The 25,381-nt window shown below is 48.0% G+C and overlaps 1 protein-coding gene across 2 annotated transcripts in view; it reads left to right on the top strand.

Annotated features, from left to right (window-relative positions):
* Positions 1-680: 680 nt before the first annotated feature.
* Positions 681-25,381, top strand: part of CMTM7 (CKLF like MARVEL transmembrane domain containing 7) — a 42,153-nt gene continuing 17,452 nt past the window's right edge. Inside the window, exon 1 of one of the 2 annotated variants that reach the window (XM_082411874.1) lies at positions 681-1,077. In XM_082411874.1, coding sequence (XP_082268000.1) covers positions 919-1,077 — 159 coding nt within the window. In that variant the 5' untranslated portion in view covers positions 681-918. The remainder of the gene's footprint in view (positions 1,078-25,381) is intronic. The other variant, XM_082411875.1, reaches the window with a different exon arrangement.

Consider the following 25,381-nt stretch of genomic DNA (forward strand, 5'->3'; position numbering starts at 1 on the left):
TGCCGCAACTAGAGAAAGCCCTCGCACAGAAACGAAGACCCAACACAGCCATAAATAAATAAATAAATAAATAATAAAAAAATAAAAAATAAAGAAAAATAAAAGTAACCCGGAAGGAGTGCAATGTAGCATCTCTGTTTGACAGCGTCTACTAGAAGTAAACCTATGTTCACCTTGTGACCCAGCAAACCCACTCATTAAGTATTTTCCCGGGAGAAATGAGAGCTTCTGTCCACCAAAAAATCTCACCGGAATGTTCACCACAGCTTTATTGGGATTAATCTCGATGCATCTTGTTGAGTGAAAGAAGCCAGACACAAATGAAAATATTCTGTATTATTTCAAGTACATCAAGTCTGAGAAGAGGCAGAACGAACCTATAGTGACAGAAAGAGGGAAGGAGCACGAGGGAACTTTTTGGGGGGTATCGGCCCGGTATTTGTTGCTGTGGGCGGTGGTTGCACAGGTGTACACACACATACATAACAACGGAGCTGAACACGGAAGGTTTGGACATTTCAGTGTATGTGAGTTACACTTCAATCAAGTACCCTTAGCACATATCCGCAGCCGCACCCACACCAGATCCCAGGAGGCTGAGACCCAGCTGTGCCCGGGCCTCGCCCATCTCGGAAAGGCCACGGCCCAGTGCGTCCGTTTCCCCCCTCCCTCCAGCCCAACTTTCGCGCCTCCCCGAGGGCGGGGGCTGCCGCCACCTTTCCGGAGAGCTCAGGCCAGGCCCTCCCCTGCGCGTCCGGCGGAGGCTGGGTGGGCGTCCTCAGCGCGGGCCGGGGGCTCGGGCCCCGCCCCGGCGCCACGCCCCGCCCCGGCGCCACGCCCCCGCGGCCCCACCCAGCCTCTCTGCTTCTGGCCTTCGGCCTCGGCAGCTGGAGGCTGCCGGCCGGCGAGGGCCGCGCGATGTCGCACGGACCCGGGCTCGTCCGCACCACGTGCAGCAGCGGCAGCGCCCCGGGAGTCGGGGCCGGTGCGGGGCAGCTGGGCGCGAGCTCTTCGGAGGGGCTGCTGGACCCCGTGTACCCCCGCACCCACGGAGCGCTGCTGAAAGTGGCGCAGATGGTAAGAGAGGCCCGGGCGCGAGCCGGGGTCACACGGGGTGGCCGCGGAGGGGACGCGCCCGCGGCGGGGGTCTCGCCGCCCAAGTCAAGTTGGAGGGGGCTTCCTCGGGCGAGTTGCGCGTGCAGCCCCCGCGCTGGAACTCGGCGCACCCATCCGGCCTGCTCGCGCCTCCCCAGCTCGGAGGTCCCAAGTTTTTCCAGCCACTCTGCGGAGCCTGAGAGCTGGTGACCGAAACCACGGCCAAAGTTCCTGTGTGTCTTCCTTCCTCTTCTCGGGCCGCGCCGCTTCGGACCCGGGCCGGGGGTGGAGAGCGGCCGGGCGGCAGCGCTCAGGCCACGGAAGCCGACCTTCTCCCGCCGCCTCTTTCCCCGGACTCCGCGCCGCAGGGCTTCCTGCTCGGGGCTCACCCTCGCCCGAGCGCGGGGTCCGAAGGCCAGGCGTTCACGGGGGTAGAAAGCCCTGGGACCCTTGGGGCAGCCGTCCCGGGCCCTGCCCCTCAAGTTCCAAGGGCGGGCCGGTTCTCGGGGCCGTTGGACGGCAGCGGTCAATGGGGAAGGCCTTTTGGGGAGCCGGTACTTATCTGGGGAGAGCGGGAGTCGCCGGAATGGGGCTCACTGTAGAGTGGGCAGGGCGAAGGCCTGGGCGCCGAGTGCCACCGGCGCTGCAGGGACCTCCAGCAGCGCAGACCTTGCCCGGCCTGTTATCCTGTTCCCCACTCTTCTCTGCCTTCCCATGTTTTTCTTCCTTACAATTTTAAAATTTCAACACCTTTCCCGTTTGTTCGGTATGTTTTGAAACTGGGCTGGGCTCTTTGTGACTCCACTCCTTGTCATGTTTGCAGCCAGAATGGTGAGGGAGAAGTGGTAGTTTTGAAAGGGAGGGTGAAGGAAGAGATGTGGGTTAGACGCAAGGTCACAGACCCAGAGGCAGGGCCTACCAAGGTGGGCCAGCCCCAGGCCTGGACACGGGGTGAGGGCTGCCCAGGCATCCACAGCTCTGTTACTCTGGGTGCTGAGCGTGTGTAGAGGGGGCTCTGGTTTCCTGCTTGGGCCAGACCTGAAGGGGAGAGGGACTTAGTTCCCTTTTCTCAAAGAATAGCGTCTAGATGGACTAAAAATTAGGAAGTAGAGGCATTTTAGTTACTAACAAAAAAAATCATGCTGAGCTGCGTTGGTTGTTTGTTTTTTTTTTAAATAGTTTATTTATTTTTATTTATTTATTTTTGGCTGTGTTGGGTCTTCATTGCTGCGCATGGGCTTTCTCTAGTTGCGGCGAGCGGGGGCCACCCCCCACCGCGGTGCGCGGGCCTCCCACTGCGGCGGCCTCCCCCGTTGCGGAGCACAGGCTCCAGGCACGCGGGCTTCAGTAGTTGTGGCATGCAGGCTCAGTAGTTGTGGCACGCAGGCTCAGTAGTTGTGGCTCGCGGGCTCTAGCGCACAGGCTCAGTAGTTGTGGTGCACAAGCCCAGCCGCTCCGCGGCATGCGGGATCCTCCCGGACCAGGGCCCGAACCCATGTCCCCCGCATTGGCAGGCGGACTCCTCACCACTGCGCCACCAGGGAAGCCCGCTGCTTTGGTTTTGAGCAAGGTGACATTTGAGTTGAATCTTGAGACATGAATGTGGGTGTGTCGGGCTGGGCATGCCCCGTTGGCCTCTCCACGTCCTAATTCAGTGTGCTTAAGTCAGAGCTGGGTGATGTTGGGGTGGTGGAAAGGAAGGAGATAGGGTGAGACATGGGCCAGTGTTGGGCAGTTCTTCCCCTTCCCACCCTGACATGTAGAAAGAGGCTTCTCTCACTTCTTGAGTATTTGCTCTCTTCTTACCTCTGTGCAAGCGAGGCGTGGGGAATACAGCCGTTAACAAGATAGATCCTTTCGGCAGTGACTGGGACATTTGCAGAACCATAATAGGGAAGGAGAATCAGAGTGTAGTTTCATAAGCAGTAAAGATGGAAATGTAAGTGTCTTCCAGAAGATTCCTTGATTTTATTTTTATTTTTTGGCTGCACCACGGGGCTTGTGGGATCTTAGTTCCTCGACCAGGTATTGAATCCAGGCCCTTGCAGTGAGAGCACGGAGTCCTAACCACTGGACCGCCAGGGAATTCCCAGAAGGTTCCTTTATTTACTCAGTAAATATTGAGCACCTACTGTATGCTAGAGCAGTGTGGAAAGCAGAGTAAACCAGACAGGTCAGCTCCTGTTCTCTTTATAATGTAATAGGGAAAGTATTAGTCAAATGATTTTAAATATAAAATTATAAACTGGGACAAAAGCTATGAAAGAGAGGTCCTCAGTGTCATAGAGAATTAACTAGGGGGTCTGCCCTGTCTGGGAGGTAAGGATGGGCTTCTTTGAGGAAGGAATATTTGAAGGATGAGGGAACAGTGTTACCAAAAGAAGGAAGAGCACAGACAGTGGCTCTGAGACTGGAGGAAGAAGTAGTGATAATGGTTGGAGGGTAGGAACAAGGCTGGGAGTGATGTGGATGAGTCTGGAGAAATATGCCAAGACTAGACCATCTAGGGTCTGCCAGATAGTGCTGAGGATATGGTCCTTATTCTAAGACTATCCCAGAAGTCATCATGTCGATAATCAACCCACCACTGAAGTGATGGTTCTCAACCTGGGGCTGTACAGCCCCCTAGGGGTCATTTTGGAACTTTGTGGAAGCTTTTTTTGGTTGTCACAGAGATGAGGATCATATGCAGGATGCATTTTATTCGTTTCAGTACAGTAATGAAGGCACTGCAAGTACTTACTATTCTAAAGAGGTGAATTGTCCGAAATATGATTGAAGGAGCCTAAGTGGGTGTGTGAGTCGGGGGAGAGTGCCTGAGTTTTCTGGCCAGAGAGAGCATCCTAAAGACTTTCTAGGAGGTCGGAGCAAGTATGGGCTTCCCTTGGACATTCACAGCCGAGATTCCAAATGGAGTTAGACTTTGGGGGATCGCAGCCTCCGATATAACCGTGAATAGACCTGTGAGTGGAGAATGAGCCAGCGTAGCCCAGAATGGCCCACCCTTCCGTGTTCTGTTTCAGATCATTTGGTTCCCAAATGCAACCTGCACCCCCATGCCCTGTTTCCTGGAAGCTGCAGAGTTAAGGGCAGCAAAGAACCTCACTGTCAAGAGTCTTTGACCCCAACCCAATCCCGATGCAAGAACAAGAAACTGCTGTCCATCAATGGTCAAACAAATAAAAATAATAAGACATAAGTTATGGGCTTTATTCCCAATAACAGAAGTAATACTTGTTCATTGTAGAAACTTTGAGAAACACAGGGAAGAAACTAGAGTCTTCCCCCAAGTCTCCCCCAAGATTGATATTTAAAGTAAGATTTTCTACTATTTCATAGGAGAGATATAATTTGTGGTTGTTGGTTTTGTTTTGGTTTTACAAAAGAAGGATGATACTCTACTGTTTGTAAAATGCTTTTTTTGCTTAATATGTGATGAATGATTTCTCATGTCACTTAAGGTTTGTCTGCAATTAGGTTTTCAACAGTGTTTTTATAGCCAGTCACGAATGTCCCTTTGCCTGTGTGACCAGCCCCCTCCCCCTTTTTGTGGCTCAAGGAGCTTCCAGTTCTGCCCATTCACGAACAAGACAGTGATGAACTCCCCTGTAGAGAAGTTTTGGTGTGCAAAGCCATAAATACTTCCCAGGGATAAATGGCCCTCACCTTTCACAGAGAGGAATGGAGCGCCTCTTGCCCTGCTGAGCATGCTGGCATTAAATAACTGTCTAGACTTGTTAACATCTAGAAATTAATGGTTGTCCCTTTATCATCCAGAAATTTCAAGGAGCCAAGTGTGATAGTAGTAATATTTTAAGTCATAGTAGTATTTTTGGTGTCTGATGGTTTGGAAAAGGAACAGTGACATGGATGGACTGGGAAATTTTGTAATGCTTTTATTTTATTTTTTTAGAGCTTAATAAGAAAAGATTTATTTCTTCATAGTTTATATCAGTCATTGGTTGCTGGTGTGAAAATACATCTTTTTCACAAGTCACACGGTGCAAGGCTGATGGAGTCACCACCATGACTTTGGGACACCCTCTATGACACATGCCTTCTTCAATTGAAATCAAAGAAGATAATAAGCACATAAGGATCTTACAGGTTCTCTTTTATTCTTTGGCTCAAAGGTGATACCATTGGTCAGAAGCAGCCACATGTCCTTTCCAAAAGCAAGGGGTCTTGGAGAAATCATCTTCTGTATGTCCAGAATGAAATGAGAACTGTATAATGTCTACTGCAGTCTTTCTTTTTATCAAATACTTTTAAAGGCACTTGTATTTAAGCTATGGCAACAGCCGCGTACATTGGAAGGATGATAGTACCACGCGGGTATGAGGCATTATTTATTCAGGCTGCAGAGCATGTGGATTTCCTAACTACTGGCAAGAATTCCCCTCCAGGGCACCCCAAATAACTGCCTGTCCCCCCCACCCCCGATTGGGAACCACTGGCCAGAGAAGATGGTCCTGATGCAAACAGCAGCTGAAGGGTCCATGAGGCTGGGAGACCAGGGTGGGGATGGGGCTGGTGCATTGCCCCGCATGAGTCTGGACAGAGTTGCACAGGGTTTCTGGCATTACAGTGGGTCCTGGAGACCCTCCGGGACATTCCGAGGCCTCCCTGTGTGGGTCAGTGCATTGATTTCAGTTCTGTACCAGGGAAGGCCTTCTCTCTGCTCCCTTCCTCCCATCCCTCATCCCCCACTCTCAGTGCTGGCGCTTCCTGCCCGGGCCCTGGCTGTCCATCTGTTTCCTCCCCCTGCCATCTGCCCGAGGTGCTGCCCCAGGCCTGCTGCCTGGGGGCCTCCCTCTGACCCGCCGCCTGCCACATGCTCTCCTTCTTTGTCACCAGTTTGGCTCAGCAGTTCCTTTGCCCACTGCTCACTCCCGGGCATTCCTCTCTGGGGTCCTTAGCAACTCCTGGCATCCGTGGCCTGGCTCAGGGCCTGGTGCTGGCGGCTGGTCCTCCAGCCCCGGGTCTCCCTGAGAGATGAGGGCTCGCAAGGAGAACGGGGCCTCTCCCCAGCGCGGCCCGGTCCTGCTCCCTGGCGGAAATCAGCACCGAGAAGCTTCTCAGCGTCCTGCTGAGAAAGCCTTTCACCTGCTTTGTGTTTTACTTCGCAGCGGCAGTGACAAGGCTCTTCCTTTCCCTTGAGCAGCCTTTTACTTTAGATAAATAGAAGGATAGATTGATTGATAGAGAAAGAGAAATTGTCTATAAAATGGTTGCCACACATTACTCACGGAAGGGGTTGCTGTGAAATTTAAGAGTAAAGAGGGTGTCATTTTCTTTTTTTAGAGATGGAGAAAGTGAAGGGAATTCAGAAGGGAATGAGAAGGAGGGGGGAGAAATTAAAGGCTTTCGGGTACAGAGTAAATTGGACCTTCTGGAAGGCAGAGGGAGTGATTAAATATAGCATGACCCTCCATATCTCTTTACTCACTTCTTCCTCTTAGGTTTTTTTTATTCCCCTAAGGAGGTGGCAACCATGCTAATATTGTTTATAAAGAAATCTTTTTTAAACTTTTCCTCTCAAATGATGAAAGTCATACTTAACTAATTATAATAATAGCATCTATCACACATTGAGTTCCTGTTAGGTGACAGCCACTGGGCTAGGTGTTTTACATGTGTGACCTCATTTAATCCTCATGATAGGTAGGTCCTATCATTATCTGCACCTTACAGATGAGGAAACACAGAGAAATTAGGTAACTTGCCCAAAGTCACAAAGCCATAAATAGTGAAGCAGTTTGAGTCCAGGTCTTGAGCTCATAAAAGGACAATTTGGGGTTATTTTTTTTCATTATCAATATGCCATGAGAATTTTTCCATGTCATTAAACCTTATTTGAAAAGGATGCTGTGATAACTACACGTGGTAGTTGGTTGGACCATAACTTATCCATTTGGCTCCTCATTGGTGGGCAGACGGTAGCAGAGCTAAAAGGAGGTGCTCTGAGATGTGACAGCAGGTACTAATGACAGTTTCACCTTTTGCCAGAGATGAACTCAGCCAGACTGGGGAAAACCCCTCACTGGGGTATAGGCCAGACAGTGTGTGTCGTATTTTATAAAGCGTTTCACATGTTACTGTCTGGGCTGCTGGAAGGCTTAAGAGGAAACCATTAGTATCATCTTTGTGTTTAAGTCCTAAGTTCCTCCTGAGAGGAGAACTAAGGTTCGGGTGTCTACTTTATTATGTCAGGCAATTTTACATGCAGTTCCCCTTTGTTTAACCCTTAATGACTCTGTTATTTATTTTCCCCTTCTGTTGGTTGAATGAAGGCTGAGAGGTTTTGTAACTTGCCCAAGTTTCAAAAATTCCATTAAATTCTGGAGCCAGCATTTGAGCCTAGGTGTGGCCAAGGCCCAACCCTTCCCCGCCATGGTGTGCTGTCTGTCTGTCTGTGTATGGCAGACAGGTTCCCAGGCTAGCCCACTGTGGCAGACACACCCTAGGGGGACCCCCAGTGAGTCACAACCTTATGTAATTCCATCCTCTTGAGTGTGGGCAAGACCTATGACTTGTTCTAACCAATAAGAAATAGCAAAGATGATGGGATGTCATTCCCATGGTTATGTCATATGCCAAGGTGAAGGGATGCTGCAGATGTAATTAAGGTTCTAAATCAGATGATTCTGAGTTGATCAAAAGGACATTATCTCCAGGTAGGCCTGATCTAATCAGGTGACAGCCCTCAAAAGAGGTACAGTTAAGTCCCCCACATATGAACGAATTCCGTTCCAAGAGTGCATTCGTAAGTCCAGTTTGTTCGTAAGTCCAACAAAGTTAGCCTAGGTACCCAACTAACACAATCGGCTATATAGTACTGTACTGTAATAGGTTTATAATACTTTTCACACAAATAATACATAAAAAACAAACAAACACAAAAAATAAAGAAAACATTTTTAATCTTACAGTCCAGTACCTTGAAAAGTACAGTAGTACAGTACAACAGCTGGTATACAGGGGCTGGCATCGAGTGAACAGGCAAAAAGAGTTACTGACTGGAGGAGGGAGAGGAGGGGGGAGATGGTAGAGCTGAAGGATCATCAGCAATGGGAGACGGAGGGCAAGCTGCAATTTCACTCACGCCTGACATTGATGGCACAGGTTTGGTTCCTTGCTGGATTCAATTCTATCTACCCTCTTGAAAAATGATCCAGTGATAGTAGTAGCTATCATTGGGTAGTAGCTCCTTTTTTCTCGTCATAGATGACACGGTAGCACTGGATTGCGTTTTGAATGGCTGCTGCAACCTTTATGTACCATTCTATGTTCAGGTCCTGTGCTTCAAAAACTAACAGTGCCTCCTCAAATAAAGAAAATCCCCTTGCCATTTCCTGCATCGTGAATCTCTGTGGATATCCTGGGCTTGAATTAAAGATACTGTACTACCGTACTCTATACAGTACTGTAAAGTACACAAAAGCACAACCACTTGTAGAGGATGCACGCACGTGACAGTGTACGCCAGACATGTGAACTAACTTATGTGATTGGACTTGCGAACGCACGTTCGCATCTTTGAAAGTTCGCAACTTGAAGGTTCGTACGTAGGGGACCTGCTGTACTGGGTTCTTCCCAAAGGAGAGATGCTCCTGCTGGCCCTGGAGAAGTAAACTGCCTTGCTGGGAGAGGGCCTGGCAGAGGACCACGTGGCGAGCATCTATAGGTTCTGTCTAGAAGCTGAGAGCAACCTTCTGCTGACAGCCAGCCAGGAAACAGGGACCTCATTCCTATAGCTGCAGTAGCATATGAGCTTGGATGAGGGCCCCAAGCCTCAGATGAAACCCCTGTCTGGCCACCACCTACACTGCAGCCTTGAGCAGAAGTCTCTTGCCAGGGCTTCTGACTGGTGGGAACTGTGAGATGATAAATGAATATTGTTTTAAGCTACCAACTTGGGGTAATTTGCTATGCAGCAGTAGACATCTCACACACCCACAGAAGCCCGGGCCTCTTGCATCAAATCTGGTGCTCTCACGGCTGCTCCTTAGCAAGAAAACATGGGGCAACAGCCGTGCAGGAGACAGGAGGTACAGTGGCCATTTTTACAGTAACAGTTATACAAGTTTTTATCTGGGCTGTGGTCACGTGTCATTGAATTCCTGTGGAGTAAATCTGTTGGTTGAGTTCTTGCTCTTGGCATTGTGCTGAATGCTTTAAATGCTAGAACTCACTCGTCGTTACAACATCCCTAAGAGGTGTCAGTATTTCCACTTTACAGATGAGGAAACCGTGTGGGGAATTTAAATACCTTCTGTGCAGCTACTAGACATGTAAGAATGGCCCCCATCGCCCAGTAGTCCCACTGTCCTCCAGGGTCACTTCCCAGAGCCATTCTAAAAAATAAAAATCCTGATCCAAACAGTAATTATGGTTGTACAATTGTTAAAATTGTATTTGGTTTTTTTGAACAGATAACATTCACATGATCAAGATTTTAAAAGTTCAAAAAGTCCTCCAATTCTCGCTTTCCCTTCCTGGAGGCTACCAGTGATACTGGTTTCTTGTATATCCTTCAGGAGTTATTTTATGTTTCGATGTGTGTGTGTGTGTGTGTGCGTGTTTGTCCATCTTCTTTCCATCTTGGGGATAATTTCTTATGTGTTCAGTGTATTCTCATTCTCCTCATTTTCCTTAACAGCTGCATTGTGTTCCAGAGAGTAGATTTACCATAATTTATTTAACCAGTCCCCTCTCAACAGGCATTTAGGTTATTTCCCATCTTTTGTTACGTCATAGGGCTGTTGTAGATACCCTTGTACATATCATAGTTCTGTGTGTGTACAAGGTAATCAGAAGGAGAAACTCCTAAAAGTAGAATTCCTGGACCAAATGTTGCCTGCTCTTGGAAATTTTTTCATCTGTCCTGTAATTTAGATTCTCACACATCTCCTGTGATCTTCTCCCAGAGGGTTTCAGGGGCCTTCCACATTCATTGCCATTGAGAGACTCTACTTCGTGTTCAGGGTTCAGAGTTCCACTGCTCTAGACTCCCACTTAACTTTATTTAAGATGTTAAGAACCAGAAAAGTCTAGGGAACAAGAAGACCTGCGTGACCAGCATTTTTCTTAGAATTTCCCAACATCCATCACAGGGAGTGTTGAAGTCAGCTTCCCTAAAGGCAGAGCTAGAGATGGGGATTCTTGTGCAACTGGTTCTTGAGTGAGGGAAGCAGTCAAGGGCAAGAGGAGGACTAGACAGATGGGTTTGAGAAGTCTCGCCTCAGCCTGATCTTGCGGGGAGCTCTGGAGAGTGAGGTGCACCCCAGAGATGCTCTTCTAGCCGTTAGCGAGTCATAATCTTTTGGCTGGTGGAGGGTCTGGCCTTGGTGTTTGATGGCTGCTGACTGATCAGGGTGATCTGCTGTGGCAATTTCTTAAAATAGGACAACTGAAGTTTGCCGCATGGATTGACTCTTCCTTTCACAGATGATTTCTCTGCGGCCTGCAGTGCTGTTTGATAGCATTTGACCCAGTGGAGAACTTCTGTCAAAATTGGAGTCAATCCTCTCAAACCCTGCTGCTGCCTTATCAACCAAGTGTTTGTAATATTCTAAATCCTCTGTTGTCATTTCAACACGCTTTATAGCATCTTTACCAGGAGCAGATTCCATCTTAAGAAACCACTTTTCTGCTCATCCATAAGAAGTGACCTCTGTTCTGTTCTAGTTTTATCAGGAGATGCAGCAATTCAGTCCCATCTTCAGGCTTCACGTCTAATTCTAGTTCTCTTGCTGTTTCCACCACATCTGCAGTGACTTCCTCCACTGAAGTCCTGAACCCCTCAAGGTCATCCATGAGGGCTGGAATCAACTTCTTGCAAACTCCTGTTAATGTTGCTTTTTTTTTTTTTTTTTAATGTTGCTATTTTGACCTCCTCCCATGAATCATGAATGTTCTTCATGGCAGCTAGAATGGTGAATCCTTTCCAGAGGTTTTCAGTTGACTTTGCCCAGATCCATCAGAGGAATTCCTATCTATGGCAGCTATATAGTCTTAACAAAATGTATTTCGTAAATAGTAAGACTTGAAAGTCAAAACGACTCCTTGATCCATGGGCTGCAGAATGTTGTGTTAGCAGGCTTAAAAACAACATTCACTTTGTACATCTCCGTCAGAGATGTTGGGCGACCACGTGCCTTGTCAACCAGTGGTCATATTTTGAAAGGAATCTCTTTTTCTGAGCAATAGGTCTTACCGGTGGACTTAACGTGTTCAGTAAACCATGTTGTGAACAGATGTGCTCTCATCCAGGTTTTGTTGTTCCATTTAGAGAGCATAGGCAGGGTAGATTTAGCATAATTCTTAAGGGCCCAGGATTTTCGGAATGATACGTGAGTATTGGCTTCAATTTAATGTTGCAATAGCCCCAAACAAGAAAATCAGCCTCTCCTTTGAGGCTTTGAAGCCAGTCATTGACTTCTCTCTAGCTATGAAAGTCCTGGATGGCATCTTCTTCCAATAGAAGGTTGTTTTATCTACATGGAAAATCTGTGGTTTAGCGTAGCCACCTTCGTGAATTATCTTAGTTAGGTCTTCTAGATAACTTGCTGCAGCTTCTACATCAGCACTTGCTGCTTCACCTTGCACTTTTATGTTATGGAGAGACTTCTTTCCTTAAACCTCATGAACCAACCTCTGCTCGTTTCAGACTTTTCTTCTGCATCTTCCTCATCTCACTCAGCCTTCATAGAATTGAAGAGAGTTAGGACCTGGATCTGGATTAGGTTTTGACTTAAGGGAATGTTGTGGCTGGTTGGATCTTCTAACCAGGCCCCTAAAACTTTCTGTATATCAGCATTAAGTCTGTTTTGCTTTCTTATTTTTCGTGTATTCGCTGGAGGAGCACTTTTAATTTCCTCCAAGAACTTTTCCTTTGCATTCACAGCTTGGCTATTTGGCCCAAGAGGCCGAGCTTTCAGCCTGTTTGGGCTTTTGACATGCCTTTTTCACTAAGTTTAATCATTTCTAGCTTTTGATTTAAACTGAGAGATATATGACTCTTCCTTTCACTTGAACACTTAGAGGTCGTTGTAGGGTTATTAATTGGCCTAATTTCAATATTGTTGTGTCTCAGAGAATAGGGACACTAGAGAAGAGGGAGAGAGATGGGGAACAGCTGGTCAGTGGAGCAGTCAGAACACACACTACAGGGACTTCCCTGGTGGTCCAGTGGTTAAGACTCCATGTTTCCGCTGCAGGGGGCGTGGGGTCATTCCTGGTCGGGAAACTAAAATCCCACATGCTGTGGGGTGCAGCCAAAAAAAAACCCCAACAAACAAACAAAACCCCACAACACCTACTGGTTAAGCTCACCATCTTTTTTTTTTTTTTTTTTTTTTTGTATTTATCTCTTTTTGGCTGCGTTGGGTCTTCGTTACTGCGTGCGGGCTTTCTCTAGTTGTGGCGAGAGGGGGCTACTCTTCGTTGCGGTGCGCAGGCTTCTCATTGCAGCGGCTTCTCTTGTTGCAGAGCACGGGCTCTAGGTTAACAGGCTTCGGTAGTTGTGACGCGCGGGCTCAGTAGTTGTGGCGCACGGGCTCCGTTGCTCCGCAGCATGTGGGATCTTCCCGGACAGGGGTTGAATCCGTGTCCCCTGCATTGGCAGGTGGATTCTTAACCACTGCGCCACCAGGGAAGTCCCAAGCTCACCGTCTTTCATGGGCATGGTTTGTGGTGCCCCCAAAAGAATTACAATAGTAACATCACTGATCACTGATCACAGATCACAATAACAAATATAATAATAATGAAAAAGTTTGAAATACTGCAAGGATTACCAAAGTGTGACACAGACATGACGTGAGCAAATGCTGTTGGAAAACAGGCACCAATAGATACTCCAGGAGATCAGTGACGCCAGTGCTATTGTAAAAAATGCAATAAAGCAAAATGCAATAAAACAAGATATGCCTATATTTAGCGCTGTGATCACCATTTCAACATATAGTTGTCTTAGTGTCATTTAGGGATAAAAAAATTGATTTCCAGATGTAGTGGGTCATCTGGTCCCCCTCCCCTCAAATTTATATCCCCGTCCTAAACCCAGGGACCTGTGAATGTTACCTTATTTGGAACAAGGGTCTTTCCAGATTTAATCATGTTAAGGGTCTTTAAATGATTATCTAGGTTTTCTGGGTGGGCCCTACATCCCATGACAAGTGTTTTTATAAGAGACTCAACAGCAGGGTTGTGGGGAAGGCGATGGTGATGTGAAGATGGGGCAGAGCTTGAGTGATGCAGCCATGAGCCAGGATGGCCAGAGCAGCCATGGAAGCTGGGAGAAGTAAGGAGCACACCCTCCTGAAGTGTCCAGAGAGAGCTCAGCCCCGCCAACTCCTTGACTGCAGCCCAGTGATATTGATTTTGGACTTCCGGTCTCCAGAACTGTGAAAGAATAAATTTCTGTTGTTCTAAGCCACCAATTTTGTGGTAACTTGTAACAGCAGCCACAGGACACTAATACAACCAATTAAAGACTGTCCATTGTGGGCAGACTTTTCATAGTTTGTCCTTTTAATTGATTAATTTATTTATTTTTAATATTTATTTATTTGGCTGCGCCGGGTCTTAGTTACAGCACTCAGGATCTTTAGTTGTGGCATGCATGTGGGATCTAGTTCCCCGACCAGGGATCGAACCCAGGCCCCCTGCATTGGGAGCGTGGAGCCTTAGCCGCTGAACCACCAGGGAAGTCCCTAGTTTGTCCTTTTAGAAGTGCTTTGCTTATTTCCAGGCATGCAGTTTTGGAGAGGTGATGGCCACCCTCCGCCACTCTGGCTGGCATTACGCCTCCATCTTCTTTATTTTAGCACATTTTTTTCCTTAATAGGTTTTTCAGAGAGAGAAGCGGTCCTTGAATTTTTGCTGAGAAAAGCAGAACCATAAAGACAGAGCAAACTTGAAGAGAGCATCAGAGTCATTCTCAGATGGCAGGGTGGAGGCAAAAGATGAAAAGTGGGTTCCAGAGATGTGCTGTCTGGCCTTCCACGGACAGTAAATGAAGTGTCCCCAATTCCCCCAAACTGTTAGAATGCCAAATAAATTTTACCGCTTTCTAGTAGAATCTTTACAGGTAAGAGACTGCAGCTCAAATATGTCTTAAAATGGTCGAGTGAACCCTGCTTAATTTACTGCTTGTGAAATAGTTCCTGTTTTAAATGTTTGTAGAAGTGCCCAATGATTTGTCTCTAAACTATATATACTTTTGTAACTTTTTATTTATAAATAATTCCAGATATACAGAAACTTTGCAGGAACAGCACAAAGAACTCCCCACATACCCTTCCCTCAGGTTCTCCGGTTGTTAACATTTTGCCACATTTGTTTAATCATTTTTTATTTATATACATGTTATTTTTTTTCTTTGGACCATTTGAGAGTAAGTTGCAGACTTGATGCCCTTTTGTCCCCAGTGCTTCAGTGAGCATTTCCTAAGGGCCTTCTCTTACAAACTGCAGTATGGCTCCCTCCATCAGGAGATCAGTGACACCAGTGCTGTCGTGTCTAATCTATCAGCCTTATTCGGGTTTCACCAGTTGACCCACTAACGTCCTTTTTCTGGTCTAGTGTTGCCTTCAGTGGTTGTGTCTCTGTAATCTCTTCAACCTGGAACGGTCTCTCTTATCTTTCGGGACTTTGACATTTGTGAAGAGTCCAGGACAGAGCAGCCCCATCATTGGATATTGAAGTTGGTTCAGAGGGACCCTCTGATTCTCCGTGTTTTGTGGCTACAACAGAGGCAAAAGAGAAAGAAAGGAAAGAAAAGTGTTTGGATCATGGTGACTTATCTCCCTTTTAGTGCTTTTGTTTTCACAAAAGTCCCTTTTGCAGACTTCCTATCTGGGGGTAATAGTTCATGTTGAGCTTAACTGCATGTCCTGTTAATAAAAAGAAAAGGCAAAAATGGCTTAACTCAAAGGTAACATCCTTAGGGGACTTCCCTGGCGGTCTAGTGGTTAAGACTCCACGCTTCCACTGCAGGGGGCACAGGTTCAATCCCTGGTCGGGGAACTAAGATCCTGCATGCCTCATGGCTCGGCCAAAACGAAAAAAAAGGTAATATCCTTGGGACAATGGCTAAAATTGCTTGGGGGATTCTTCACAACAGCCTCTCTCATTTAGTTACTATTATTTTCCTTTCTTTTTTTTTTTTTTTTTTGCCATGCACCCGAGTTCACAGTAGTTTATGCCATCAGATACAGAGTTCAGCTGAAGTATTTAGCTGTTGACCAAAACCCCGGGCTCCCTCTCCCAGGGTGCAGGCTTGTTTCTGGTCCACAGCTGTGCAGCCGTGCAGCTAGTTCTCACCCATGGAATGAGCGTAGAAGTGTTATTTGTCGCTTCCTGTTTGAGGCTTTTAAGAGGCAGGATTCTCTACTCTTTTTTCTGTCAGCTGTGTGCAGAGGACTCCAAGGCCCCATTTTTCATATTTATGGTTTAGTTTTGTTTTTTTGGGCTGCGCCACGCGGCTTACAGGATCTTTGTTCCCCGACCAGAGATCAAACCTGGGCCCTCGGCAGTGACAGCACTGAGTCCTAACCACTGGACCGTGTGGTTTTCCCCTTTTTTTCCTATTTAAATATAAGGAAACAGAAACAATCCTAGGTCTAGAGATGGCCTGCTTCCCCCTGTTCTGCCTCTGAAGGACCCCCCCGTCTGAAGTAGTCCCCCACAACTCCACCCAGCCACCCCCCATCACCCTGTTCTGTTGCCCAGTTCTGCTTTCTTCCCAGCACCTCTTTAGCTGAAATCCCCTTGCTCACATCTTCATTACCTGTTGGTGGTGGGTCTTCTCTACCAGGACCTGAACTGCGTAAGGGCAGTGACCGTCCTGTCTGGGTCACCACAGGGTGCCTGGAATTTAGAAAGCAGTCAGGATCTTTTTTTCTTGTTGTCGTTTTTGTTTGTTTTTGCTTTTTTTAAAAAATTTATTTTTTTATTGAAGTATGGTTGATTTACAGTGTTATGTTAATTACTGCTGTACAGCAGAATGATTTAATTATACATATATACATATATATATATATATATATATATATATATATATATATATATATATATACACATTCTTTTTAAAAAATATTCTTTTCCGTTATGGTTTATCACAGGATATTGAATATAGTTCCCTGTGCTATACAGTAGGACCTTGTTGTTTATTCATTCTGTATATAATAGTTTGCACCTGCTAATCCCAGCCTCCCTCTCCATCCTTCCCCCGACCCCCTCCCCCTTGGCAACCACCAGTCTGTTCTCTATGTCCGTGCAGAATCTTTTTTTTTTTTTTTTTTGAATGAACTGAAAGAAGATTTTCTTTGTCAAAGCCTCTGGTAACAGCACTCCTTTCAGAAAAGTCAGCTTGGGTGAAGTGCTTGAGAGGCGTGGACCTCCTCAGAAGACCCAGTAATGATAATTATTAATCATGATCATTAATAGGGATAATGAGGGAGAGGGGAGTGGCCGAGCTGTGGAAGGGCCCGGGGCAGTCACTTCAGGCCTGCAGGCCAGGAGGCAGGAGCCTGCGGGGAGAGGCTGGATACCCGATTTTATTTAGTTGGGTCAACAGCTTTCCACTGACTTACGCACTCAAAACGGGGTTCTGACGCCAAAACAAGCGGAGGTGAGCCGAGGGATGAGAGAAGTGTCTGCCGCTTTGTCAGGCTGTCAGGACGGAGCTCCTAATTTAAAGCAACACCAGCAAACACTGAACAACGGCATCGCTGTAGTGGATCAAAGGCTGAGAGAATAGAAGACCTGACGCAGCCAGCTCACTTTCGGATTTCTAGTTCTGGCTCGAGTGATAAAACCTTTGTGTGGTTCTAGTCGTGGCTCTTTGTCTGGCAGAGGCTCTGCTTCAGGTCACTGCATCAGATATTTATTTGATGCTTCCTCTGTCCCAGCCCTGTGCCAGATGTTGAGGGGGACAGCGGTAAACAAGGCTGATCAGACCTTTCCCCTTGGGCAGAAGATCTGGACACTATACAGGTGTTGTATTTCATCACCTCCAAGGCCGCATTGTTTTAGACACTGCTAGGAAAGGAAGCCAGTGTTAACTATATGAGGATGCAAATCTCTTATCATTTAGAAATTTTATTTTATGCTCCTTGAAAGAGTTCCTTTAGACTTAACTAAATGGAGATTTTATATATTCTTGTGAATACATAAAAAGGAAACTTGATGAAGGAAAATAAATTGGTTAAGATATTCCTAAAGTGGCCCTCTTCTAAATTTCTTTTCTTTTTTAAGGACTCTTTTTTTAAAGTATCTTTGCATACTCTGGTCCTCTGTGCCATCCAAAGTGTGAGCAGTGCAGCATTCTTTAGAAGAATCTGTGAAAGAACTAAAAGCTACTGGTGCTGGGCTCGTAAGCTGGCTTTTGACTGTTTTGATGTGCCTGTTTCACCATCTCGCCATGTCAGCCCCACAGCCTCTGGTTCCCAGGGCTTCGAAGAGTGCTCCGCTCTGGCCTCTGGGATTTTCTTCCACGTGCTGACACCCACTCGCAAGTTCTGATGCTGGCACATGGCAGGCAATGGTAACTGCTCCACAGGTGCTGTCTGGTCTGGCCAGCAGCAGGTATAGCTCCGCCTCCGGTTGGAGGGAAGAGCTGGTGTGCAAAGACGGGGCGGGCGTCTTTGAATCCGTGAAGTGTGATTAGCACAGCGGCCGAGGGTTTTGCGGGAGGAGGCCGAGGGTGCTCTGGGTCCTCCCCGCCTGTGCCCAGACCTTCCCGGGAAAGGCGCCTCCAGGCTGAGACCTGAGCGTGGGGTGATGGCGAGGCAGGAGGAAAAGGCGGGAAGCGCGTTCTGGAGGAGGGAACGGCCTGTGCAAAGGCGTAGCGTTTGGAAAAATTCTTGATTGGTTCCCAGAATGGGCGTTTTGGTAGTGGTGAGGTATGGAAGCGCTGTTAGCCATAGAAATCAGCTCGTCATGGTTCTGTCAGGCTTTGACAGCTTCCCCGTCATTGTCAACCGCCTCAGCAAAATTGCTGGAGGAATTAATCAAGCAGTGAGGGTGTTAATTTACCTGTTTCATCTGGGTCTTGCATTGAAAGTCTAAAAAGGATAAACTGGGAAACAGTTTCTTGACACCTCTGTTCAGTTGCCACCCTTCCCTGGTCGCAGCATTATTTCCATGGTTCGGGTCTACTCACAGTTCCCTGTACGTTGCTTTTTAAAGTTTTTATAATGGGGAATTTTCAACATAAAAATATTGAGAATATTATAATGACCCTGCATCCATCACCCAACTAAAACAATTATCAACACATGGTCAGTCTTGTTTTATGTCTGTCTCCCATCTACCCCATAGATTGTTTTGAAGCAGATGCAGGATTCCATATTTCAGTATGTATACTTTTTAATAGTGACCACTATGATTATATTATATTATATTGTTATATTACTATTGTCACAACTTAAAAGACAAGCAATATCAAATATCCAGTCTGTTCAGGTTTCCCCAGTTATGTGTGTGTGTATCTAAACAGTTGGTTTGCTCAAATCAGGATCCAGATAAAAACCACATGTCGTATTTTGTTCATGTGTCTGTCTCTCAAGTCTCTTTTAATCTGTGGCTTCCTCCTCTTCCTTCTTTTTCATTACAATTTATTTCTAGAATAAAGCTGTTCATTCATTCCTGTGGTTCACTCCCATTGCGTAGATGCATCTGAGTGCATCCCTGCGGTGTCCCTAACAAGTTCTTCAGTCCCCAGTATTTCCTACCAGTTGGCAGTTAGATCTACAGGTTCAGTTGATTGTGGTATGGATCTTGAAACCTGTGACATTGCTAAACCCATTTATTAGTTCTAGGATCTTTTTCTGTAGATTCTGTCGGCATTTTCCACATAAATAATCATGTTGTTTACAAATAAAGACGTTTCGTTTCTTCCTTTTCAATCTACATGCCTTTTATTTCCTTTTCTTACTGCAACCTTCGGAAATATGTTGAATAAGCATGGTGAGAGAGGACATCCTTGTTCCCTGTCTTAGGGGGATACATGCAGTCTCTCATTACTAAGTACATTGTTAGCTTTAGATTATTTTGTAGATGCCTTTTATCAGGTTAAGGAAGTTCCCTGCTGTCCTAGTTTGCTGAAAGCTTTTATCATAAATGGATATTGAATTTTGTCAAATGCTTTTTCTGTATCAGTTGATATGAGTATTTGGGTTTTCTTCTTCGGTCTGTTAATACGGTACATACATTGATTTTCAAATGTTGAACCAGCCATGCATTCCTGGGACAAACTTTAGTTAATTCTTGAGCATTTATGTTTTTTTATCGATTGTTGGATTCAATATGCCAATATTTTGTTGAGGGTTTTGATAGCCTGGAAAGAGTTGATCCAGCAGCTTGCTAATGACCCAGCCCACTTCCAGACCTTCTCTTTGAGACATTCACATACTGATAAGCCAGCGCGGGTTGTTCTGAATCCTTGGCTCTCATTCTTCTTCCTGTGGTTGCTGCTCTTTTGGGCTTTACCTGTGTCTCACTTCTGCCCATGTGTTAGAACAGCATAACGTAGTGAAACTCAGTTCAGAAGCAGGATGTAAAAAGAAGCATTTGAGTCCAGATCCAAGGTGATTTGTCTCACCTTACTGAGGTCCTGCTCTGTGCCCAGCCCCAGTGCAGCCCTGGGGACAGTGTATTTGTGCTGCATTTATCTGAGTGGTCTGGTTCCCTCTTAGCAGGGTGCACGAGAGGGGGCTTTGTTTAGGATGAACTGTATGTTCATGTCTCTGTCCTTCCTGCTTCCTCCACAGGCATCTAGACCAGGGCAGAGGCAGGGCTGCTCCGTGGGGACCGAAAGACCCTGTGTCTTACCACCAGGCAGCTTTTACAGCAGCCAGGAGGCTCAGGGTGACCCTGCAGGCCTGGTGAGGGGAAGTGTAGGGAGGGGTCAGGTTCCAGCCTTACCGGTTATTTTGTAAGTGTAGGTCAAGGAGGTGGGGAACTTTCTGAAGGAGAGTCTTTGTTTTCACCTGGCACACAGGTGACCCGAAAGTGAGAGAGCAAAGGAGAGTGAGGCATCAGAGAAGGGCCTGCTTTTGGGAGTGATGTCACTGAAGCTGGGGGCGCAGGTCACAGTAACTGTGCCTTTGAACCGAGGAAATGGTGGCTGGAGAGGGAAGAAGACATGGGCGAGGTGTCCGTGCCAGCCCCGTGGTCTTGTCCTCTCTGGGGAGTTGTTCTCTAGAATTGGGCCAGAGGGCAGGAGCGGGGGCACTGGTGGCCCGCAGGAGGGGGAGGCCTGGCGCATTTTTCTTTCATGAGTGGCTTTGTCTGTGCCAAGGTCTGAACAGATGGGGCTGCCAGCTCATGTGGAGCCTGTGGTCAGCACTCTGAGGAATCCGAGGCAGCCGCCTCCCGAACGGGCTCGCAGGGGGAGCTTCCTGTCGGCCTCCGCCTGCTGTGATGCGGGGGCCGCTCCCCACGTCACCCCCAAGGGTCCCCGGGACATCTGTGCCACCTGCCGCCCTCCTCCCACCCGCCTTCTCCGCCCGTTCCTCTGGCTGTATCTCTGATTCTGCTCCTCGTGCCCCTGAAAGCATGGGCACAGCCTCCTCCTAACTGACCGCGCGCTCCTTCTCCCCCATCTCCACTAGATTCGTTTTCCAAGCCTGCAGTTCTGTTGTGGTTCTTCCCTGCTCGGTAACCTTCACTGGCTCCCCATTGCCTGCCCAGAATGTCTACTTCCTCAGCCTGGAATCGGACGCCCCCCCGCTCCTGCCAGCTTTGTTCCTGTCACGCACATGTGCGGTTTGCCTGCAATGGAGAACAACTCACCTGTCCCCAGATACGCCCCGTGCTTTTCCACCCCACACCTTCCCACCGGGTTCCCTCAGCTGGAAGCCTCCTTTTCCCTTCCCTGTGTGTTCAGATCCTGCCTCCCGTGGGTCCACACTGGGCCACATCCGCTCTTCACAGAGGATGTGCCTGGCCTTCCTCTCCTCCAGCATCCTTTCTCACAGATGGTGCCTCTCTGATGGCATTCGACCCCTGTTTTCTTTTTAGGTACCTGTGTCCGGGTCTGAGGCTCCTCGCCCTTTGGGCAGCACGGGTGTCTAAGCTGTCCTACGTTGTGCTCATCTCCCGGTGACAACTCGCTGCACTTCAATGAACCGCCATTTAAGTGCTGCTCTGTGCTAAGAGCTTCTCAGACATCATCCTGTTTACTCTTCCCAAAATACCTCTGCAAGGACTTTAAAAAAAATTAATTTATTTTTGGCTGCGTTGGGTCTTCATTGCTGCGCGCAGGCTTTCTCTGGTTGGGGCGAGCAGGGGCTACTCTTTGTTGCGGTGTGCAGGCTTCTCACCGTGGTGGATTGTTGCAGAGCAGGGCTCTAGGCACACAAGCTTCAGTAGTTGTGGCACATGGACTCAGTAGTTGTGGCTTGTGGGCCCTAGAGTGCAGGCTCAGTAGTCACGGCGAACAGGCTTAGTCGCTCCGCGGCATGTGGGATCTTCCCGGACCAGGGCTCGAACCCGTGTCCCCTGCATTGGCAGGCGGATTCTTAACCACTGCACCACCAGGGAAGCCCTATCCCCATTTTAAAGATGAGGAAACTGAGGCCCAGCGAGGTTAACTGGCCCATTAGTAATTGTGTTTGTTAAGTGACAATTTGACCTATCATGGTTGCTGGCTGTGCTTTACTGTTCCCCTTCAGCCTCACTCATTCTGATTGGAGGTGGCCTTTGGCCAACACTCAGGCTTCCTTCTCCACTCCTCGCAGGATACCAGACGACAGTCATGCATCCTTAACCACTGTGGTTTTCCATCAGTGACACATGCTTACAATCCTTTAATTGTTCTTAGGTATTTGCTTTGTCATTTTTTATCCCAGACTAATTTCTTTTTCCCCCAGGCTGGCACTGGTTTGGCATCATGCTGCCTGGGTTTTTTTTTTGTTTTTTTATTTTTTATTTTATGGCTGTGTTGGGTCTTCGTTTCTGTGCGAGGGCTTTCTCTAGTTGTGGCAAGCGGGGGCCACTCTTCATCGTGGTGCGCGGGCCTCTCACTATCGCGGCCTCTCTTGTTGCGGAGCACGGGCTCCAGACGCGCAGGCTCAGTAGCTGTGGCTCACGGGCCCAGTTGCTCCGCGGCATGTGGGATCTTCCCAGACCAGGGCTCGAACCCGTGTCCCCTGCATTGGCAGGCAGATTCTCAACCACTGTGCCACCAGGGAAGCCCCGCTGCCTGGGTTTTTAATCAAGGTATCCCACACCCGCATTCTCAAATTCAGCAGGCGCTTACTTCTGGCACGTGCCCAGGGCTGGATACCAGGCCTCCTGCTGGGGCCGGCCGCACAGCTTCTTCAAATATTTACTTCCCCAGGATCTGGCCAAAGTACTGAGTGGCATAACCCTTTCTTCTGCATCAAGGTTTCCGTAGGATTGTTTTTGGCAAAGTAGAAACCAGTGTAGCCTTGTGTCCCTCAGCAGGGCTGGGAACATGGTTAGGACTCAATAAATAATCACTGAATAAATAATTTATTCTTCTTTTCACTTTAAAAACTGGGGTTGCCTAAATGGGAAACCAGGGAAATTCTGAAAACAGATGCATCGGTTAGCTTTTGCTGCATGACAAACAGTCGTAAAATCTTGGTGGCATCAACAATGAGTGTTTGTTGCTCACATGACGGAAGTCAGCTGGGGTTGACCCTGCTAATCATGACCCGGGCTGGCTTCCATGTCTCGAGGTTAGCTTCTAGTCTGATCTGAGCTGGGTTCAGCTGGAGTAACTGGGTTCAGCACTATCCACGTGTCTGTCACCCTCTGGGAGTAGCAGCCTAGCAGCTTGAGTCTCGTGACATGGTGGGAGGTGGCGTTGTCGCAGAGCTCATGGTGGGCAGTACCCGCTCCCCAGACTCAAGGACCTGCCTGTGCTCAGCACTGTGTAGACAGTTGCCTCCCTGAATTTAAAGAAAATCAATATGTAGATGTATCTGGTAGGAGGATCTTCTTTTCAAGTGAAATCTTACCAGGAAGCATAAATAAGTGGTTCTCACCAGCTGAGCCACTCGGGGTGAGCCGAGAGGATGCTAAGGCAGCCGTCCTGGGCTCCTGCTTTTCCCTCTTAGTTGCCACGGCTGCAGGGAAGCCCAGACCGAGAGCTCGAGGATGTAGCCTCTGACTGTCACTGGCATTTTTCATTTTTCTCAATCGAACCCGGAGCCTCCAGGCCCAGCGGTTTTTGCCCCATCAGAGCCTCTCGTCAAGGACGATCCCGGACAAGCATCCTCTCGGATGCGATGTGGGACGGAGGTGGGGATCTATCGAGCCATCCTCCGCCGTCCCCTTTACAGCGGCTTCATTATGTAATAGTCAGCGACAAGGTTCTCGGAGGCGACAGCTGCCTTCCAGCTGAGCTGCCCCAAGAGCATCTCCGCAGAGGGGACGTGTCTAAGCCAGAGTGCCAGGTGCGAGACGCAGATGTGATCTCTCACCTGGGCCCACCACTGCCCTCTGAGCGGACCTCAACTTCCCCTTGCAAAGAATCAAAACACGAAACCCAGAACAATGCATACTTTCAGAACAGGCCAAGCGGGACCTTTTTTTTTGTTTAAGCGCCTGCTCCAGCTACTGTGCTTGCACAGCAAATCACGCCCAAGGTTAGTAGCTGTAAAACAGCCACTTATTACGCTCACAGAGTCTGTGGGTCAGGAGCTCGGGCAGGGTGCAGTGAACGGGGCTTGTCTTTGCTCCAGGATGACTGGGCTGCATCTGGAAGACCTCGAGAGCTGGGGCCGGAATGATTGAAGACTCGCTTTCTCACGTGTGGTGGTTGATACTGGCTGGTGACCAGCCCTCAGCTGGGGTTCTGGCCAGACGCCCACCCGTGGCCTCACCAAGTGACCTCTGGTGGGAGAGTTCCAGGGGTGCGTCTGCAGATGGAGGGGGCCACAGTGAAGCTATGTCGGGGCCTCTAACCCAGCCGTGGGAGGCCTGCCATATCAATCCCACCACATTCCAGGCGGTGCCAAGGCTGCCCAGATTCAAGGGGAGTGGATGGATTCTGCTTTTTGGTGGGGAGCAGCAAGGCTCTGGAAGAGCACAGCAGCCTGGAAATGTTGCTGTGGCCGTTTTTGGAAAACAGCCACAGTGTGCTAACGGGGGGTCGGATGTTACTTTTACCCTGCACTGCTGAGGCCGAGGGAGTCAGCATATCTGGTTGCAGAGAGTTTAAGCTTCTTGTGCAGCCCGGTCCGGTCCCGTCCCGTCTTCTACCCCAGGCCATTGAGTCCTCAGGGAAAGCTTTACAGTTAAAGCTTTGCTGATGAAGTCATCTGCCCAGTCCCACAGCTTGGGAAAAGAAAAAACACATAAAAGAGGCAGGAAGCAGGGTACTGTGGTTAAGAACCGCATTTGGGAAGCAGATGGAAAAGACTGAATCCCATCTCTGTGCAAATAGCTCTATGGCCTGGGGCAGGCACCTCTCCACATCTGTTTCCTCATCTGTAGAAGGGGAGTCATAATAGCACAGCCCTGTGCTGGGCACGTGGGAGGTACCTAATGAGTAGTAGCCATTCGTGAGAATAATCATCATTATTTCAGCACTTTGTAAAAAGCTCATGTCCCAGCAAGGGCTGTGGACCCTGCCCCTGCTCCCCCTGGTCCTGGAGAAGATTCTTGGCAGTCAGCCTCTTTTATTTTATTTTTATTATTCATCAGGGAACCTCTGAGAAACACTAGCTCCTACTCTGAGTCAGACCCTGGCTGCACACAGGGGTCTTATCATCTGATTTTATCCTGATCTTAGAATCTTAAAAAAGAGCATTTAATGTATTTTCTATGTTCTCCCCTATAAATTAATATTGTGTTCCCTCAATTGAAAACCCACCACTGGGGAATTCCCTGGCGGTCCAATGGTTAGGACTCAGCGCTTTCACTACCAAGGCCCAGGTTCAGTCCCTGGTTGGGGAACTAAGATTCTGCAAGACTAGAGGCCAAACAAAAAAACCAGGAAAAAAAAAACCCACCACTGTTTCAGTAGGATAATTTACTAGAGATGGCATTACTGGGTCAAAGGATATGCGTTTTTTAAAGATATTTGACAATTTGGTGTTGAGCCCAGCAGTGCCTCCCAAGCCCATGCTCAGTTTTTTTTTTAAATTAATTAATTTATTTTTGGCTACGTTGGGTCTTCGTTGCGGTGCATGGGCTTCTCGTTGCAGTGGCTTCTCTTGTTGCGGAGCACGGGCTCTAGGCGCACGGGCTTCAGTAGTTGTGGCACGCGGGCTCAGTAGTTGTGGCTCACAGGCTCAGT

Source organism: Balaenoptera physalus (genome assembly GCF_965194825.1).
Source record: "Balaenoptera physalus genome assembly, chromosome: 11".
Classification (NCBI taxonomy): Eukaryota; Metazoa; Chordata; class Mammalia; order Artiodactyla; family Balaenopteridae; genus Balaenoptera; species Balaenoptera physalus.